The sequence below is a fragment of the Actinia tenebrosa genome, unplaced genomic scaffold (assembly GCF_029948245.1).
Source record: "Actinia tenebrosa isolate PJP-AT-01 unplaced genomic scaffold, QUT_ActTen_1.0 PGA_scaffold17__23_contigs__length_9995812, whole genome shotgun sequence".
Taxonomy (NCBI): Eukaryota; Metazoa; Cnidaria; class Anthozoa; order Actiniaria; family Actiniidae; genus Actinia; species Actinia tenebrosa.
Genome location: NW_028292577.1, coordinates 6402989 through 6424342, shown reverse-complemented (window position 1 = coordinate 6424342; position 21354 = coordinate 6402989). Strand labels below are relative to the sequence as shown.

At 36.3% G+C, this 21354-nt stretch overlaps 2 protein-coding genes across 6 annotated transcripts in view; both read left to right on the top strand.

Annotated features, from left to right (window-relative positions):
- The first annotated feature begins 8918 nt into the window (after nucleotides 1-8918).
- Nucleotides 8919-19147, top strand: LOC116291193 (tRNA-dihydrouridine(16/17) synthase [NAD(P)(+)]-like). Its single transcript, XM_089031919.1, has 13 exons — nucleotides 8919-9278; nucleotides 9994-10102; nucleotides 10680-10730; nucleotides 11272-11384; nucleotides 12107-12189; nucleotides 12844-12947; nucleotides 13135-13279; nucleotides 13692-13788; nucleotides 13922-14004; nucleotides 14650-14792; nucleotides 15360-15406; nucleotides 16248-16323; nucleotides 17558-19147. Exons 1-13 carry the CDS (start codon nucleotides 9042-9044, stop codon nucleotides 17656-17658), a joined length of 1389 nt encoding a protein of 462 aa, XP_088888045.1. The 5' UTR covers nucleotides 8919-9041; the 3' UTR covers nucleotides 17659-19147.
- The window catches only part of LOC116291192 (uncharacterized), a 15783-nt gene continuing 12106 nt past the window's right edge, over nucleotides 17678-21354 (top strand). For 4 of the 5 annotated variants that reach the window (XR_016120090.1, XR_016120091.1, XM_089031912.1 and 1 more), the window contains exon 1: nucleotides 19297-19961. Coding sequence is in view for 2 of the 5 variants with exons in the window: in XM_089031912.1 (XP_088888038.1) it covers nucleotides 19832-19961 (130 nt within the window). In the remaining 3 variants the exon portion in view is untranslated. Of the gene's footprint in view, nucleotides 18251-19296; nucleotides 19962-21354 lie in introns of those variants that run through there. The other variant, XM_089031913.1, reaches the window with a different exon arrangement.

Genomic DNA, 21354 nt, shown 5'->3' with positions numbered 1-21354 from the left:
CAGCGTCTCTTTTCATTTAAGCTAAATGAGGACATTTGCGGAAAACGGGTTGGGTTCCCTGTGGTATCTGGACCATAGTAGGTCCATTTGTCAATTCAATAGTCAGTAATAAACATAAGGACGTTTGCACGATGGCGTCATTGACCTCTACTACCAGACTCCCTTGCACGCTTTCTTTTGTTCAGTTAATTAGCACCAATTGTCTTACTACTCTCATGAGGGAATGCAAATTTAAATAAGAAAGAAAATTCGCAAAGCATCTTGGTAGTGGGAGTCAAATGACGCCATCATGCAAACGTCCTATTCAAAAAACGTTGTCGTCGACCGGCTCAAGCCTACGCGACTGGACCGAAAGGAATATGGGTAAAAATCACTGAATCGGTTAATCATTCGTTCTGAATTCATTGTTCCCGCTAGTAACAAAATAATAATGGCGAGAAACAATCCATCAATAATGCATGTCTTTGGGTTTAGGGAAAGAAAAAAAAAACTAGTTATGATTTAGTTCACAATTCCGAAAATATGAAGGCACTAAAAAAACGTCTCCTTCAACACTTCCCGCTCTTCTACGAAGGTTCGTGCTGTAAACCAGGCATAACTAGTCAAATAAAATTATGGAGTCAACTCGGCTTCAATGATTGCTACCCAGAGTTCCTTTCGGTCCAGTCGTGTAGACTCGAGTCGGTCGACGACAACATTTTTTGAATTGACTGTATAAATATACATTCTTTTAAACACACATGAAAGTCACTACTCACGTTTTTTTCGTTTCACTTGAATAGCATTGGTGGCATGATACTATACAGAATATCCATCTCTGTGGAATAAAGACTTTCGTTTTACCCTCTATTGCGGTATCTATGGTAACTGTACGGCCCCTCTCTTTCAGTTTTACCATAAGATCTTGCATGGTCACAGGTGAGGGATTTTCGAACATCTTTTTGATTTCTTGCTTTATAAAAAAGAAAGGAAATGTCAAAATGAGTGGCATAAAGGTACAGATTATCACTGTTTACACGTTTCCTTTCATAAAATCCATGTTCTCTCTTAATTTCCAAAAATAACATCGTCAAAGCAATTCTTCAAGTAATCTTCAAATTTCTATATTGATTTTAAATTGAAATTGAGCCTGTACCTTGAGTTTTTCAAGGTCATACAGAATTAGGAGTGGTAGTTATTGAAAAATTGGATTCTAGCCTATTCCGTACGAGATGGCTAGATGGCATACTCGCAGTCCAGGTGATTGATTTAGTCATATTTAAACGCAGAAAATATTTATTATAGCTGAATGTTTGCTATTTTTGGATACGACTACTGGACGGCCGAAAAAATTTTCCATGGCAATTATACTCTCCCTACTTTCTCTCAATCACCTTGACTGCGAGTATCCCATCTAGCCAATTCCTTACCAGATGGCTAGATAACATACTCGCAGTCCAGGTAATTGAGTTAGTCATATTTAAACGCAGAAATATTTATTATAGCTTAATTTTTGCAATCTCACGGTCCTCCTTAAGCATGGTTATTGTCCATTCACTCTTAAAATCACGGCAAGGCACAAATGTACTTTGTGTAGTTTCAGACTTATATATTTTGTTTCCGCTAAGACAAACTAAGAAGTTGTTGGTATATCGTATCGAAAAGAAAACGACCTTGAGCTTTTCAAAGTTATACAGAATGTATTCTTTTAATTTTTACCATTCTAGAAGTAATAAACGGACATTGGACAATTGGCTTCCAAATGGTTTTCAAAGTGAATGCATAATACAATACAGGGGGAGAAGGATCCCATAAAATAAAGTAAATTTTTGTAATTTGGGCTGTGAGATGGCCGTAAGCTGCACTTTACGCCCGGGATGTAGTCTTTTCCTCAAAACACGCCATTGTAACTTATATTTAAGATCAACTGGAAGAATATATTTTGAAATGGAGTCAAGCATACCCATTAAATAAGACCATTAGAAAAAAGGAAACATTTAAATACTGTAAAGGATACTCTATAATACGGTGCTTCCAAAACAGAACATTCTTAAATACGGTCAAGGATACCCTTAAATACGGTAAAGGATACCCTTAAATACGGTAAAGGATACCCTTAAATACGGTAAAGGATACCCTTAAATACGGTAAAGGATACCCTTAAATACGGTCAAGGATACCCTTAAATATGGTCAAGGATACCCTTAAATACGGTAAAGGATACCCTTAAATACGGTCAAGGATACCCTTAAATATGGTCAAGGATACCCTTAAATGCGGTAAAGGATACCCTTAAATACGGTCAAGGATACCCTTAAATATGGTCAAGGATACCCTTAAATACGGTAAAGGATACCCTTAAATACGGTAAAGGATACCCTTAAATACGGTAAAGGATACCCTTAAATACGGTAAAGGATACCCTTAAATACGGTAAAGGATACCCTTAAATACGGTAAAGGATACCCTTAAATACGGTAAAGGATACCCTTAAATACGGTAAAGGATACCCTTAAATACGGTAAAGGATACCCTTAAATACGGTAAAGGATACCCTTAAATACGGTAAAGGATACCCTTAAATACGGTAAAGGATACCCTTAAATATGGTAAAGGATACCCTTAAATACGGTCATAGAATATAGTCTTTTCTCTTATAAATGACATCGACATAAGGTGTCCTCCTGAAGCGTGTGAAGGAGTGCGGATTACCCGGAGTTTTACGAAGATCACAACACTCAAAAGGACACCACAGTAAAATTATTTTCTCTTAGATATTACATCCACATAAGGCGTCCTTCTGAAGCGTGTGAAGGAGTGCGGAATACCCGGACGATCACAACACTCAAAAGGACACCAAAGTAAGATTATTTTCTCTTAGATATTTCATCGACATAAGGCGTCCTTCTGAAGCGTGTGTAGGAGTGCGGAATACCCGGACGATCACAACACTCAAAAGGACACCAAAGTAAGATTATTTTCTCTTAGATATTATATCAACATAAGGCGTCCTTCTGGAGCGTGTGAATTTCACAACACTCAAAAGGACACCAAAGTAAGATTATTTTCTCTTAGATATTACATCCACATAAGGCGTCCTTCTGAAGCGTGTGTAGGAGTGCGGAATACCCGGACGATCACAACACTCAAAAGGACACCAAAGTAAGATTATTTTCTCTTAGATATTTCATCGACATAAGGCGTCCTTCTGAAGCGTGTGAATTTCACAACACTCAAAAGGACACCACAGTGAAATTATTTTCTCTTAGATATTTCATCGACATAAGGTGTGTTTCTGAAGCGTGTGAATTTCACAACACTCAAAAGGACCAAAGTAAGATTATTTTCTCTGATATATTTCCTCGACATAAGGCGTGTTTCTGAAGCGTGTGAATTTCACAACACTCAAAAGGACACCAAAGTAAGATTATTTTCTCTTAGATATTTCATCGACTTAAGGCGTCCTTCTGAAGCGTGTGTAGGAGTGCGGAATACCCGGAAGATCACAACACTCAAAAGGACACCTTATTTGCTAAGATTATTTTCTCTTAGATATTACATTAACCACATAAAAATTCCCTTTGTAGCGTGTAATAATGTGCGGGCGGAGTAGCCAGTTTTACAAAGATCACAACACTCAAAAAGATACCACGGTAAGCTTTATTTTAGAAATTACAATAAAGACTTTTTTCAGTGCCCTCTATATTGCATGCGGTATCTGTGGTAACTGTACGAGCGCTCTCTTTCAGTTTTACTACATGATCTTGCATGGTCACAGGTGATGGATTTTCGAACGTCTTTTTGATTTCTTGTATTATATAAAAGAAAGGAAGTGTGAAAGTAAGTGGCATAGAGGTACAGATTATCACTGTGTTCCTTTACCCGTTTCCTTTTCATTAAATCTACGTTATCTTTTAATTTTCAAATATAACAGCGTGAAAGCAATTCTTCAAGTAATCTTCAAATCTCTATATTGATTTTAAAGTGAAATACCAAAGAATTTTGTTACTCGATCCCACATCCACCTAGAAAAAGTCCGATCCTAGAAGTAAATCCTAGGTAAATTTTAGGGTTAAAACTATCAAATTCTAAAAGAGCAAGTTAAATACGTATCAATGGTGTCATTTATTTTGTTTTTGTCGTTAAAAAATACTGGTTTTAGAAGCGCCAAATGTTACACCCTTAAGCTTCTTGTAAGCCAATACTTACGCCTCCCCTTGCCCCCAAGGAATATCTTGCTCAAGGTAATGGAATTTTTAGCAGCAAATTCCTGGCACTAACTATGCAGGTAGAATAACCAGACCAAACATGCTTAAGTCCAATGCCATGCTTGTTTTATCCGATATGTGACATTGATCGGCATGATATCCAATGATATAATTCTTAGAACTGTACCCACACGATTTCTATAAATGGTATGGGTAGTAGGAAAATTTTGTGACACGCCTTTCTTTACAGGGTTATCGTCTAAACTCAGGTCCTCCTTAAGCATGGCTATTGTTCATACACTTTAAAGATCACTGCACCGCGGCACGGCACGGCACGAATGTATCATCGAATGTACTGTTCTATTCGCTGATACAAACTGAGTTTGGGCGAGGAAAATTTTTTCAGCTTGTTTTATTGAATAGAAAAAGAGTTCAAGAGTTTCTACCTCGAGTTTTTGAAGGTCATACAGAATTAGGAGTGATAGTAATTGAAAAATTGGATTCCAAATGGGTTTCAAAGTGAAGCATTCAAGATACAGGATAAAACTATATCCCGGGCGGAGAAGGACCTCATAAAATACAGTAAATGTATGTAAATTGGGCTGTGAGGGGGCTGTGAAAAGCACTCTACGCCCGTCATATAGTTTTTTTTAATCAAAACACACCAATCACTCTTAACCCAATCCTGTTATTCTTTACTCTTCCAGTTAGCTTTATAGCGAAGTAATCGCACCCTAAACTGAAGCTAATGAGGGTGGATTTCTAACCGCCAAACTGATCTTGGACGAAGCGACGAGAAACAAGTTTATGACGAAGTTAGCCGAAACATTCTTGATAATAGACATTTATGTCTGAAGCTAAAAAATATATCAGTATTTAAAAAAATAGGTGTGTAACCACAAAAAGACTAAACTGAGTTTGTTTGGTGCATATTCTTGAAAAGGAAAATCTTACGTATGGTCATTTGAAAAAAGGATACCATTAAATACGGTCATTTGAAAAAAGGATACTCTTAAATATGGTCAAGGATACTCTTAAATAAGGTCAAATTCGTCCTTTAAAATTCTCTTTAATCGATGTAATTTTTAAGATAAGCATCAATTCAGAGCCTAATCATTTTTTTTTTCAAACAAGTGGTTGGAATTGAGAATATGGAAACTATATGGGTTTCAAAGTGAAGGCTTAGATACATACGGAAGAGGACTACATCCCGGGCGGATAGAGGTACACCTAAAATACAGTAAATGTATGTAAATTGGGCTGTGAATGGGCTGTGAAAAGCACTCTACGCCCGTGATATAGACTTTTCTCAAAACACACCAATCACTCTTAACCCGAATCCTGTTATGCTTTATCCTTCCTGTTGGTTTTATAGCGAAGCAATCGTACGCTAAACTGAGCCTAATGAGGGTGGATTTCTAACCGCCAAACTGATCTTGGACGAAGCGACGAGAAACAAGTTTACGACGAAGTTATCCGAAACATTCTTGATAATAGACATTTATTCCTGAAGTTAAATCGATAATTAAAGCTAAAAAATATATCAGTATTTAAAAAAATAGGTGTGTAACCACAAAAAGACTAAACTGAGTTTGTTTGGTGCTTATTCTTGAAAAAGCAAACTCTTACGTATGGTCATTTGAAAAAAGGATACCGTTAAATATGGTCATTTGAAAAAAGGATACTCTTAAATATGGTCAAGGATACTCTTAAATAGGTTCAAATTCGTCCTTTAAAATTCTCTTTTGTCGATGTACGGTAATTTTTAAAATAAGCATCAATTCATAATCTAATTATATCATTTTTTCAAACAAGTGGTTGGAATTGAGAATATGGAAACTATATGGGTTTCAAAGTGAAGGCTTAGATACATACGGATGAAGACTACATCCCGGGCTGATAGAGGTACAGGTGAAATACAGTAAATGTATGTAATTTGGGCTGTGAGGGGGCTGTGAAAAGCACTCTACGCCCGTCATATAGTTTTTTATCAAAACACACCATTCACTCTTAACCCAATCCTGTTATTCTTTATTCTTGCAGTTTGGTTTTATAGCGAAGCAATCGTACCCTAAACTGAGGCCATTGAGCGTGGATTTCTAACCGCCAAACGGATCTTGGGCGAATCGACAGGAAACAAGTTTACGACGAAGTTAGCCGAAACATTCTTGATAATAGACATTTATGTGTGAAGTTAAATCGATAATTAAAGCTATAAAATGTATCAGTACTTTAAAAAATAGATGTGTAACCACAAAAAGACTTAACTGAGTTTGTTTGGTGCTTATTCTTGAAAAAGCAAACTCTTACGTTTGGTCATTTGAAAAAAGGATATTGCTAAATACGGTCATTTGAAAAAAAGAATACTCTTAAATATGGTCAAGGATACTCTTAAATAGGTTCAAATTCGTCCTTTAAAATTCTTCTGTCGATGTAATTTTTAAGATAAGCATTAATTCAGAGTCTACTTATAATCATTCTTTTTTCAAACAAGTGGTTGAAATTGAGAATATGGAAACTATATGGGTTTCAAAGTGAAGGCTTATATACATACGGATGAAGACTACATTCCGGGCGGATAGAGGTACACGTAAAATACAGTAAATGTATGTAAATGGGGCTGTTTGGGGGCTGTGAAAAGCACTCTACGCCCGTTATATACTGTTTTCTCAAAACACACCATTCACTATTAACCCAATCCTGTTATTTTTTTTACCCTTGCAGTTGGTTTTATAGCGAAGCAATCGCACCCTAAACTGAGGCTAATGAGGGTGGATTTCTAACCGCCATACTGATCTTGGACGAAGCGACGAGAAACAAGTTGACGAAGTAAGCCGAGGCATTCTCGACAATATACATTTATGTCTGAAGCTAAAAAATATATCAGTATTTAAAAAAATAGGTGTGTAACCACAAAAAGACTAAACTGAATTTTTTTGGTGCTTATTCTTGATAAGGAAACTCTTACGTATGGTCATTTGAAAGGAGGAAACCCTTAAATACGGTCATTTGATAAAAGGATACTCTTAAATACGGTCAAGGATACTCTTAAACAGGGTCAAATTCGTCCTTAAAATTCTCTTCTGTCGATGTAATTTTTAAGATAAGCATCAATTCAGAGTCTACTTATAATCATTTTTTTCCAAACAAGTGGTTGGAATTGAGAATATGGAAACTATATGGGTTTCAAAGTGAAGGCTTAGATACATACGGATGAAGACTACATCCCGGACGGATAGAGGTATACGTAAAATACAGTAAATGTATGTAAATTGGGCTGTGAGGGGGCTGTGAAAAGCACTCTACGCACGTTATATACTGTTTTCTTAAAACACACCATTCAATCTTAACCCAATCCTGTTATTCTTTACCCTTCCAGTTGGTTTTATAGCGAAGCAATCGCACCCTAAACTGAGCCTAATGATGGTGGGTTTCTAACCGCCAAACTGATCTTGGACGAAGCGACGAGAAACAAGTTTACGACGAAGTTAACCGAAACATTCTCGATAATAAACATTTATGCCTGAAGTTGAATCGATAATTAAAGCTAAAAATATATCAGTATCTAAAAAAAATAGGCGTGTAACCACAAAAAGACTGAATTGAGTTTGTTTGGTGCTTATTCTTGATTGAACGCGTAATGGAATTAATGGAATGGACTGAAGTTTTTTTTTTTGAAAATCATGAAGGGTTTTGTTTTTTTCCGTCAAAAGCTATATATGGCAATATGTTATTGTATCGTATTGTAAAAAGGCAAAATTATGTTAAATGAATAGAAACATAGTAGTCTAAAAGGAATAAAGCATAAAGATGTAGTATGAATAAAATATTTAGTGCATTTGATAGATTTGATAGCTAATTCGTTTATTAAGAAACTTTACGGCTCAGACCTTGGATATCGTAGACCAAAATATTGTGTAATAAGCACTTACCACATCGTGTTTAATAGTCTTTCTCGTCTAGTCTTTTTTCGTTTCTGTTTCTAATTTACTTCGGCATAGAAAAGCTCGAGTATTTCGTTTAGATCAGCTGGCCCTTATTTTCCTCAACTCATGTCGTAGTTTCTTTTATTCTCACCATTTCTTCCATATATTCGGCCATAACGAAGTCCTTTTACTTGTGTTTTCTTTTTCTTAATGGTTTTTTTTAGTTATTTGATAATAAAATACGTAAAATCTTTGCTTACTGTATTAAAATGGCTGCCATTTCCCGCCTCGTTGCTTTAAATTTTCCTCAATTTTTTTCCGTCACAGTAATCTGCCATCTTATTGGCTAAATTTCTTTCTATTGTTTATTATCCAATCAAAAGCGAGAATTCTGTAATCACGCTTTTTCAGCTCCTTTAAAAATCCCTTCATGACGTCAATTTTTCTTTCAACATTTTCTATGGAAATATGAATATTTCAACAGAAGAAAATAACAAAGTGATTTTTCCTGATGGATTCCTTGTTCAGTTTTGTGGAGTACTCGTTTTCCCACCATGCTTTATGCTAAAGACTCGTGCTCGTGCACATTGGGTATTGACTAATTTTTTCATGTATATTATTAGCAAAGTTATTTATTTTCATTAGGTAGCTTGGAAATCCGTGATTTCAAAAGGAAGTGACACCTCAGTTTTGCAAATATTCTCCATTCTGATTCTGATTGGCTAACATATTTTCTTCCTTTTGGAATGACGTCATTTTTCGTATATAGCGTGAAGCGGTTATCCCCATTAATGTTACAGCAATGGCCGACAGAATACACTGATAGAGAGAGTTTTGAGGCCAATTTTACAACATTTCTGCGCTTATTTTTATACCTTAAACCTTAAATATTACATTTTATTACATCTTTTATTACGATTAATCTAGAATGTCCAAAATCAAGAGAAAAGGGTACGATTTTTGGAGGAATGATTTAAAAGAGGCCAAACTAGTCGTGGCCCCAATGGTGGACCAGTCTGAGTTACCATGGAGAATGCTGAGCAGAAGACATGGTGCTCAACTGTGTTATACTCCTATGCTTCACTCTAGTTTGTTTGCAAGAGATCCTATATATAGAAAGGAATTCTTTACGACTTGTCCTGAAGATCGACCATTAATCGCTCAGGTATAAAAGTATCGTGTACAGTAGTGTATCAAGTAAATAAGGGGAACCTTATTTTAACACCTTGTAAAAGAATTGTATATATATTTATTACTCCCTTTTTTACATGATGTTTGCATTTCCTTTTTATTCACTCGTATTCAACACATAACATTGCTAACTAGTGACAATACTATTAATTGATTCTTATTCGCTTGTTTGTATTCAACACATTAACACAGTGCCAACTACACTGTAGTAACCAATAGTCATTCTTGAGTTTAATATTTTTCCATTTCACACCACGTGCCACTTATCCACAATCTGACAGTCACATGTCTTTTCATGTGCAACTATTAAATAAAGAATCAATTATTAATGAATGCACATGGATTATTAGATGTGAAATGGAAAAACAATATGTCCACAGGCCAAGAGGTCTATAATTGAGTTTATGGCAATGTTCAGTAGTTTTAAGAAAACAGTTTGAGCAGAAAAGCAGTGTAGAAGTCCATTACATTAGAGACACACACACTGTGGAAATGCCAATGCTTTTAAAGTCTCATTATTCAGCAATCCATCCATCCATCCATTTATCTGAAGATATAGAAATATAGATAAGTCTGTTATAGTGCTTAGGAACGAGGTTATTCCGGGCGAAAGCCCTTGGAATTAAATTATCTATTTTTTTAATTTATTTTTATTTATTTATCTATTTATTTATTGTTTGTTTTTCAAGTTCTGCACCAATGACCCAGAGACATTTGTGAAGGCAGCTCAGTTTTTAGAGTCTCACTGTGATGCTGTTGATCTTAATCTTGGATGTCCTCAAATAATTGCTAAGAAAGGTACCACTCCTTAATGTCTCTCCTTCTTGTATATGTTACATATCAAAACTCTTAGCTGAAACGTGTGTGCAATGGTGTTGCAAAACAAGTTTCGATAGGGTGTTTAATGGTGCAAATTCATCCTGAAACTTGTTTGTCACACAAGCTTTGGTTGTACAGGTAGAAAACAGTAACATTCTACTTTTGGTGAAACTTTCTCACAAGGTAAGATTCAGAAAGCCTAAATTGCACCATGTAACACCCCTGTGAAACTGGTCTCACGACACCTTCCACTTAAGTTTCAGCTGAAGGTTTCAAGGTGTATCAGGGTCTTGAAGAGTATATAATGTGAACAGTGTAGTTGTAGTATTGTTGCAGTATGTTTATATCTCTCAATAGAGAAGACCACATACAAAAATAATGCAACCATACTACTACACTGTTCACATTCAAATTATTTTGAAAATAAAAATATTTTTTCCCCCTTGATATACACTTTAAAGAGAGTGATGTATTAACCCATGGGGAAATCTAATTTACGAGTTTAGTCCATGAAGTACCATATTTTTCTCAACTAATCATGAGTTTTGTTATTCAGGTCATTATGGTGCTTTTTTGCAAGATGAATGGGACTTGATTTCGAAAATAGGTTAGAATTTTCTGTTGAAATAAATTTGTGAACATTAGTTCAAGTAATAATAACCACTGTTGTTTCCTTATGGTAATTTGGATCCTTATTAATTATTAAGTAATTAACTATTCCAGAGATAAAATAAAAAAGGAGGTTACCCTATGCTTTTACAGTGTAAGTCCTTGTCTGAGAAGACTTGAAGGTCTGAAGGTCTAACCATTTATAGGTGTAATTACAAAGGCAGCACATTGTCCTAAGTTATTAAAAGACCCTCAGTGTTGGTCTGGGCAAGGCTTGAACCACCATAAAAAATTGATGCTCTTACCAACTGTGCTATCCTGGTAACAAAATATTCATATTATTTTCTTCATAATACAATAAACCAACAGTCTAATGCCAAAAAATTCACAAAAACTTGCAGATAGAGTAAAAAAATTGTATGTTGCTTGTATAACTGCTCTTTGAGCTGTACTGGGAACTGGTACTGATCAGCCAAGTTCTAGATGGCATATTACACCTTTAATGTTTCATTAATGTTATCGGTATCTCTGTATTTCAGTTAGCCTTGCACATGAAAAGCTATCGATTCCAATAACTTGTAAAATAAGAGTCTTTGATGACCTTAAAAAGACAATAGAATATGCTCGGATGCTGGAGAAAGCTGGATGCCAGGTATGGACGAGTTAGAAATTACTTTTTCTTGGTTTTCTCTCCACCTGGGTATGGTACATGAAGGGTGGATAGCGCTATCATCTAATGGATAAATCTTATCCAGTTGATAAATTCATTGGGTAACAGCATCAACTTATCCACAGGATAACGATTTATCCATTGGATAGCGCTATCCACTCTTCCTACAACTGGGCCTTGTATAATTCATGAGTTTACATAGAGCGCATGCAGTAAAAACAAAGTTGATACTGATAAATAGCACTATTTAGTGAGTATTACTTGCTATCACTCATCCAGAACACCCATCATACAAAGACAAATACACAAGAGACCATTTGTGTCTTGTTTAATAAATGTCCTGGTTGAGTGCTAGCAACTATTAGTCACTAAATAGATACTATTAGTTAGTATTTAGTTTGATTTTATTTCATGGTTTTACGGCATGCGCTCTTATGGATAAGTTATTACAATATGCAAGAAGAAATCAGGAAATTTTATTTCATTCATCTTTCTATTATTATTATTTCCATTTCAGACCAGGTGTCATTCTCTTGAGAATAAGATTTTTTGTTTAACAGTTGCACATAAGAAGACACATGAATATAGGTGATGCAAACAAAGAATCTTATTCTCAAGAGAATGCCACATGGTCTTAAAAGGGTAAACATTACACCCAAGGTAAAGAGGTTTATTACGTTAACATTGGATATTGTGATGTTCAGCTTTTGACAGTACATGGTCGGACAAGGGACCAAAAGGGACCCAAAACAGGGCTTGCAAACTGGGATTACATTAAAGCAGTCAAGTAAGTGTTACTTACAGTTACATTCTTCTATTAATAGGATGTTTTGCATGATGGTGTCATTGACCTCTACTATCAGACTCCCTTGCACCCTTTTTTTCGTTCAGTTAATTAAAATTAATTATCTTACTATTCTCATTAGGGAATAGGAATTTAAATAAAAAAAGAAAATTGCCAAGTATTATGATAGTGAGAGTCAAATGACGCCATCATGCAAACGTCCTTATTGGTGCTGCTCTAGATGGTTGCCACTTAATTTTGACTAGGGGTGGCATGGATCCAGGATTTTAAGTGGGTGGGTAAGGGGTTAATTTTACATAAATGTTAAACATTAAGAAACATTTTATTACAATTAGTCATTATACATGATAGGTAAGAATAACTTCAAGGGGGTCATTGTTTCATGTATTGTTCTCTCCGGCCTTGACACAAAAGTTTTTCTCTCTCTTGACACAAGAGTCTTTAGTTTTCCTCTATGGTTCTTGCAAGTGTGCTGAACAGAGCTCTTTACACAAACAATGAGATGTTTTTTAGTGGGTAGTAATTCTTAATGAGAAAGGGTATCTGTCTTATTTATTTAGTTATTTGTTGCTTTACACTGCGCCCTGTAACACTGTAGACAATGTTTATTTTTTCAATCATTTTGCATGTACACAGACAAAGTGTTTCCATCCCCGTTTTTGCCAATGGTAATATTCAGTACTTCAAAGATATCATAGCATGTATGGAGTATACTGGAGTGGATGGTATTATGACAGCTGGTAAGTTTCTTTATTCTCAACCTTCACCTACCTTAAACATACAGCCTGCCTGCCCGCCTGCCCGCTCGCCCGCCCGCCCGCCTGCCTGCCTGCCTTTATTTCTTGTCCTTTTTCCAGATTTTGTTCGTCTCTTTTTCCTGGTTCAGTATTCAGTAACTTTTAATCTCGGTTATTCTTTCATCTTCAGAGGGTAACCTCCACAATCCTGCTCTACTTGGTGACAGGCAACCAATGGTGTGGGAGATGGCAGAAGAATATTTAGACCTTGTTGATAAGTACCCCTGTCAACTGTCAGCTGTAAGAGGTCATCTCTTCAAGCTCCATTTCCATAGGTCAGTATAGATAGTATCATGGAAAATATAGCGAATAAGAATGTGAGAAAGCTATAATTTGTATATATTTTTGGTGGCATTCAAACTTCCAACAGCTTTTGAACTGTTAAACGGCCAGCAAAATTACTTAATTCTAGGGTATTCTATGCCACTTTAATAATGGCATGGTATAGCTAGTATCTACTGTATTCAGGGCTTGAAATGGCCAAATGACAGGCCAAATTTCAGGTTTGGCAGGCAAAAATAACGATGCACTGCCAAATGAATAATATAATGACATGCAAAATTTACTGGAATGACCTCCTTTTACCATGCTCCTTTACTTTGGCAGGCTGAAAAAAAATTTCTATTTCAAGCCCCGGTATTCTGTTCTTTCTATTTACATCTGCACTAATTGTCTCATATTTTAAAGCCTTTGTAAACATACTGACTTGCGAGAAGTGCTTGGAGATTGCAAATCACTTGAAGAGGTGAAAAAAGTTAATCAAGAACTTACCGAAAGGCTCAAGGTAATGTTGAATGAGATTGCAGTTCCAATACCATACAAAACAATACATATATAGAGGTAATTACCCTCCTAGTTGTTACATTCACCTCTCTATCCAAGTCAAACAATAACATATTTTGTTTTCATTGTTATAGAAAGATGCTGAGGAAAACACTGATAAACCAGTATCATACACAGGATTACCACACTGGGTGTGCCAGCCTTATGAAAGACCAAGGTAAAGTTGCAGAAGTGTGGCATTATTTAAAAATCAACCACACCCTAAATCCATTGTTTGATGTAGGTTCTTAAATTCTTCGGAAAACCCAGATTCTTAAAGCCGGGGGTGGAATTGATATCAACAGGGGAGAACAGGGCTGAATTATTAACCTGCGATAGGTTTTTTATTACACGGATATATTGTAAGCACTCTATTTCCAAAAGAACAAAGCTACAGTAATCTCGCTGAATTCTCGCTGAATTCGATATAATTTAGTATTTCGTGTTTTGCATTGAAACAATGGAATTTAGGGCTTAGTTGATATTTTAAACCAGTTCAAACACACGGCCTGCGGCCCTCGGTCTTGAATTCCAAGGCAAAACCTTGCCCTAGCGTTTGAACCCTTTTATACATATTATGACCCTGTCTTTACACCATGGAAACACATGGTCCCCAAAGCTCGGTTTTCATGTCAGTATATTACCTTAATTGTATATGACACATTCTTTCTATTCTAGCATAGGGAAAATTTTTTTATATGTACATCAATTGATTTTGTATTAAAAACCAAACTAGGGCTCCCTGAGCTTAAAATATAATAGGAATCTTTTGAAAAGACATGTTTTTTAAAAATATGTTTCTTGTATTGTTTTTTCGCTTCAGCCCCAAAGATAACTCATCTACAGCAAACCAAGCAAAAGAGAAAGACTCATGTAAAGGGGAAAGCGAAAACAAAGTTTTGGCTGAAAAAAAACTTAAAAAAGCTCTGAAAAGAAAGAAATTGCTGCTGTACAAGAGTAGTAAAGGTACATACTTTCTTTTTTTAGGTCTCAGGAGTATAGTCTGGTTCACAAGAGCAAACATTGTATTTTCTTCTGCTGGCGTTTGCATTTGCACTACTGCATATGAGTAGCTTAATTCAGTTACTGGCATTTGCCTTTCATGTGTGAACATTGTTTTGCACTGCTGGTTTGAACCAGGCTTAATATTTTCAGTGCTCCCAGAAAACATTTCTTGAAATAGGTGATAATTGGATCTCCAATTTTTCTCCCTAGTTTATCAACAACAACGACAAGCAAACAAACAAATAACAAAACAACAACAACAACAAAAAACAACAACAAACAACAGCAACAAAAAACAAAAAGCAACAAACAAACAAAACAGACAAACAAAACAATAACAAAACAAAAAACAACAACAACAACAAACAAACAAAAACAAAAACAAAAACAAACAAACCAAAGAACAAATAAAAGCAAACAAAAAAATGGAAAAGAAAACAACAACAACAACAATAAACAAAACAAAAACAGGCCGTATCCTCAGTCATACAACTGATTTTTTCCCTTCATTAACTTTTTTCTATGCAGTTCCAGTTGAATGGGTATTTTGTTCTCTATGCAAGACCAACCCTATGGTAAGAGTATAATCAGGGAACCCACTTTAGATAAAACAAAGAAAATACCTTGCTTAAGTGCTTTCGAAGTATTTCTGTAACGCGAGCGATCAGAGGACCTAGGGGAATCATATAAGAAAATTCCCATGTAATATGGAGGGCACAATCTTTAGATTAAAATACATAAGTTCCGTTTTTTTCTAATGATTTGATTTCCGTCCAACACTTACAAAATGGGTTGTATTGTTCTGATTACCTTTAAAAGGTAATGTTCTATGTTTTCTGCGATGACCAAAAGGTTTGCAGGCTAATTACCGCTGTAATCCATGACTACAGACTCATTTGCACTGGTTTAGTCTCATTTAAAAGCAAGATGTGCGTGCAACTTAAACAATAGACCCCTTGCATGTAACATTAAAGCAGCTCAATTTGTAGGACAAAACAAAATAAATTCCAATCTCCTGAGAATTGGAAACCTATTGTTATTTCCTCCAAATTGAGCGGCATTCTGACGTACTGCAAGCGATCTATGGAGCTTTTTTATTCAGTATTCTGATTCACTGCCGACCGCTAAAATGAAACGAAAACTGTTCTCTATGATTTAACTTCCATCTAAAACAATTAGGAGAACAAACCCTGTCATGAAGAAAGAGAGAGAGAGAGAGAGAAAAAAAAAAACGAAGAAAAATCTTCATACAATTGATTTTCGTTTTCAGTAGACCCGGAAGTCTTTTTCCGGCGATTTGCGTCAAGCATTTTTACAGAAAGACTAAACCTTTAGAAATAGTTAGGCAAGGGACTGACAAAGAAGACTATTTGATGAACAGGAGATTTCATTAAGAATTTCATCTTTTTTTTCCAGAGTAAAAAGTGCGAATATCAATACTGCCGACACTGCTGTAAAGAAAAAACTGCGTTAGAAAAACTCGATTGTCCTTGTAAGTTCGCCATTATTTTTAAATTAAAATATCCTCTTTCGTAATACATCTTTACCTTGGGGTAGTGTTTTCCCACTTCATTCCACGTGTCATTCCCTAGATTACCATTTCTTTGTTTAATGGTTGTGTATGAGAATAGATACATGAATATTGATACAACTCAAACAAAGAAATTGTATCCTCAAGGAATCCTACGGTATGAATGGGAAAACATTACGTCCGAGGTAAAGACAGGGTTCGTGCAGGTCCTTGAACTCCTTAAAAGTGCTGGAATTTAAAATGTATTTTCAAGGGCACTTGAAACTCCTTGAAAATTGAAAAAAAGTAGAAATGTCGTTGAATACTCCATGAAAAAAATTGTCCATGAAAAAATATCAGTAAAACTTCCAAGATATGTAAACCATGAGTCGTTGTCATTGGTTAAAATTAGAGATTTTCACTACGTCTCGGGAGAAGCGTCTTTTTTTATAATTTTTTGGTTTCCAGAACTTATATTAGTAGCCCAATGTGGCGTGGATATCACGTGACAAATTCGCACATCTCGATTAGCATTGGCATTTTCATCGTATTTTTTTAATACCAAAATAAAACCCTCTTAAGAGTTCCTCCTTGAAAAATGTCATTTTGGTCCTTGAATACTCCTTGAAAACTCCTTGAATAATTTCTTGGGAACCTAGCACGAACCCTGTAAAGAGATCTATTTAGTCCTTGAGCCCGACTGGGCTATTGGCTCATAGGCCCGGGGGGGGGGGGGGGGGGGTTACTACCACCCCAACTTGGGTAGGGGTGTGCCGCCAGGACCTCAAAACCCTGACCCTATCCCAGACCTAAAATTTTGATTTTACATACCCTACCCCAGACTAAAACTAAGAATTTTACACCCTATCCCAGACTAAAAGACGGAAAATACGGTTTTACAATCGATTGCAATCAATATTTACTAACATTTTTATTGTTTTTGGTCGGCAGAAAGCGTAGCCTATTCGCCAGACAAAAACGAACAAATCGTTAACCTTATCCCAGACTAAAATGATACCCTATCCCAGACAAAATGTCAAAAAATGATACCCTACCTCAGACCCAAAAGACGAAAAACTATACCCTATAGGGCGGCACATACCCGTATAGCAAATACAGGGGAGTACCCCCCCCCCCCCCCCCCCCCCCCGGGCTCATAGGCCATGAGGGCGAGAGGAATAATTGGTCTTGAATAATTTGTTTTGATTAATTTCAGCACATCGTTTTTGGTTTCATACGGGCAAAAAAAAGAAGTTTGATAATGACGATACACATCATGAAGAAGAACAAAAAAACGTCCAATACACGAGCCGTTAATAGATAGCCACAGCTTATGACATTGACAGATGCACTTTGAACCTCCTCAGTCAGGAAAACGTGTTCACTCGCCAATAGACCCCTTCACGGCTCCCTGCGCCATCTTGAAAGGTAGCCGGGTCTTTGCATCGAAGCGAGACGAACGGTGAGCTTGCAATGATAGAGACATGCGAATAATTATCCAAGGTGAGAAAGCTGACTGATTGGTCCTTACGGCTTCTGGCAAGAATTTCAAGGTCATTAAGTACTCGTCACAACAGTAATAGTTTATCATATGTCCAAGACTTGGTCCTTGATCCATTCTTAGGAGCTCCATCGCTTTATTTTTGGCAAAGTGTTTGTTTTCAAGTTCTTTGCCTATTCCCCATTGAGCAAGTAAGCGCATGAACGGGTAAATTCGCTCAGAGGATGAACACCCGGTTTTTGCAGCTATGTCTTGGATGCTAACAGACGGCTCGTCCGTGTTGCAGAGTAGATCAGGAATCTTGAAGCCCACGACAAGACTCAAACATCTGTTCAACCATAAACCATGAAACATCGAGAAAATGACATTTTCTTCTTGGCTTATCGCAGATTCTGCCATGTTTAGTTGGTACGTAAGAGCCTAGTCAGGAAAATGCGTTAGCTATATCTTTGTTAAATATGGGAGTGACTGTGAGCTATGAGACGTGATTGAGGGACCGTGAATAAATATTCTTAACAAACTTAAAGGCCCCGTCCACTCTATGCCGGATAAATTTGAATCCGAATTTTTATTTATTCGGTTAGACCTACCGTCCACACTAGTCCGGGCGAATCCGGAACAATTCTTCACCGAAAACGATTTTTTTCGAATACGATCTCCAGAGTGGAACAATTTGAAAACGCCGGCTAGCCGTATTAGTGTGGACGGAGAACATTTCGTATCCGAAATTGTTATGGGAACATGGCGGGAAGGCTAAAAAATCACCGCAGGCTCGATTTCAGCTTCGATGCACATGCTCAAATGTGCAATGAAGCGTTTTTGCCGCCTCTTTGACTATTGTGGACACGAAACATTTTCTCCGTTTTCATGTGTGGACGGAAAACTTTTTTTTCGGTTTCGGTGTGAAAGTTGCGGATTCAAATTTATCCGGCATAGTGTGGACGGGGCCTTACTAAAAATTCATGAGGAAAACGCAATAGAAATCACGAATCATAGAATCATAGAAATCATCAGTTTTGTCAAGAGAATATGGTTTTGTACTATTTATAAATGTGTGCTGTGTGCAGTCATAAAGCACGCTGGGGTTTGGCAGAATACGAGAGAAGTGTTAGAAAAAAAAAGACACGTAGCGGTAATTTTCAACTACAAACCGCTGTTGTCTACTATTTGTCAACGCGCACACTTTCTGCGCATCTACATCAAGGGATTCCCGCGGGTTCCAAAAGCGAAACACCCGACAGGAAACGTCGGCTTGGAACAAATATTATGCATTGTTTTTGGTAAAATACAATCATTACTGTGGTATACTTGTAGTCCAGCTGGCGTATAATATGACATAGTATTAGTGTGGTATACTCATACATGTCCAATACACACGAAATGAGGCGTATTATATGAAATAGACCTACGAATGGTTGTCTATCAATAATCCTGCGCTCTGATTGGCTGAGCTACTCGCTTTTGAAATCGTGGGCTATTGATTCGTAGACCATTCAGGATGCGGGTATAATCTTTAAATAGTTAACGGTGAAAAACCTTAAAATTTTTACCATATGCAAGACTAACACACATCACTGTTACAAACTGATTTTAATGATGTGCCATAGGTGACTAATAAGGAAGCAAGGAGTAGTCATACTATGTCAGGGGTTGATAAGGTGACGTAATTTTTATGGCATTATCTTCCGCTTCTGGCTCTAGTTCTGACCTTTAATATTGGCCAAGCTTTAGAATTTCCTTTGACAAAAACTTTTGACTATGGGCAGACTGCCAAAGGGTAAGTTGACCGGTTTCCGGTTATGTGACGTTTTGTGTCACGCATTCCTAAACCGGAAGTCAAGAGATTCGTCATTCATGACAAAAATCCAAGCACAAAGCCACAGTCAACTCGGCAAGACTCCAAATAACATCTTGAACAAAAACCCAGCTTGTTTACTCGGTTGAACTCCAAAAACCTGAATTTTATCCAACTGAGAACATGCTAGAACCATGTGGTGGGGCAAAATGGCGTTGAAAATCCAAAGAAAACAGTTCAAATTATCTTCTTCCATGTTGTTCAAATTTATCTTGTTGAGTTTGCTGTTTTGCTGTTTGAAGGAATCAACTGCTTCACGACCCGGTAAGTCTTTAATGAAATATCGAAAACATCAAAAAATCAACTCCAAGATGACTTAAATATTATTTCAGTGTAACATGACGCCCTTGTGAATATAGTTTTTTGAGTTTAACACGATCATTTCATTAACCTGAAAATTTTTTTGGTGTCAAAACTTAACCAAGCTCAGTTGGTGAGATGTCTCTACAGATAAGCTTTTTTATTCGTAGATTTTATTTCGAAATCTTGTCGCTTTTAATACCATCGATCGTAAGAGAAGAAGTTATATCTAAGCGTTTTCGGTGGCATTTTAACTAAAACGTTAAAGAATTTTAGCAGTTCGGAGTCCTAGGCTTGGACAGTAATGTGTGAATGAGCACTTAAAAAGTCGACGTTTTATGAGCTAATTTGCTCTTTCAATATCTAAATAAGTGTATCTTTCCCTTTGTTATGAAATAAAATACCCCTTCTTAATCCCTAATGCAGTATAAATATTTATGTGTGTTGATCACGAATCGTTTTTGATTTATGAAAAAATATTGGATGAATTTTTCTTTTACATTTGTAGTACGCTAAATAAAGGCTTCGGGCGTGATTGATAATTTTAATAACCATTTTTAAGTAATGTTTAATAAACGAGCAGGAGTGTTTTATCGGGCATAAAACACGAGGCGCAGCCGAGTGGTTTTAGACCCGATAAAACACGATCTGCGAGATTATTGAACGGCTTAGAAAACTTATGATGTTTGTTCTCATTGTGTACCGATTTTTTTACGAAATGAACCAAGTTTGATAGAGAAAATCCAAGTTAAAGTTTACGCAAATGAAGACGAATCTTTATCCGATATAAAATCACCTTCATGGTCATGATTTCTATTGTGTTTTCTTCATGAATTATTAATGAGTTTTCTAATATTATTTTAAAAAATCTTATAGATGTTGATAATTTTTTTGTTGTGAGCTATATTATCAACATTCTTAAAGATGTAGAAGTATTTTTGGGCTAATATTAGGCGTTAAACTTAATTGGAATCTGTTATAATAACTTATGTAAGTATGTTAATAAAAATGGTATTTTTGTAGTTATGCGATATGGTACGGTGAGCAGGTAGATGTGGAGGTCAAGCCCAGATTTTTTTAAGGTTTCACATTTCAAACAAAATTAATTAAGATTAATGTGTTATTGTTAAAATCCATGTCGACATTGCTATGTTACCCTGCTTGTAGAGAGGTTTCCTGTTCTTTTTGCGTCATGTCTGCTATGCAGCCCTGGAAGGGGTTGGGGGGAGTGAAGTAGAGACTAACATTTTGTAGCCATAATATAAGATTGCAAATGTTTAAAGTGCTACTACGACGAAAATCGCTCAAACTTGGATTCAGCTGAAACTTTCTAAGAATACTCTTTTAAAGGTTCAAT

Bases quoted from the DNA above. Each gene is read 5' to 3' on its own strand.
- LOC116291193 (XM_089031919.1), top strand. From the start codon at position 9,042: ATGTCCAAAATCAAGAGAAAAGGGTACGATTTTTGGAGGAATGATTTA. The intron at 13,280-13,691 runs GTCAGTATAGAT...CATATTTTAAAG, and splicing joins TTCAAGCTCCATTTCCATAG to CCTTTGTAAACATACTGACT. The intron at 13,789-13,921 runs GTAATGTTGAAT...TCATTGTTATAG, and splicing joins AACTTACCGAAAGGCTCAAG to AAAGATGCTGAGGAAAACAC.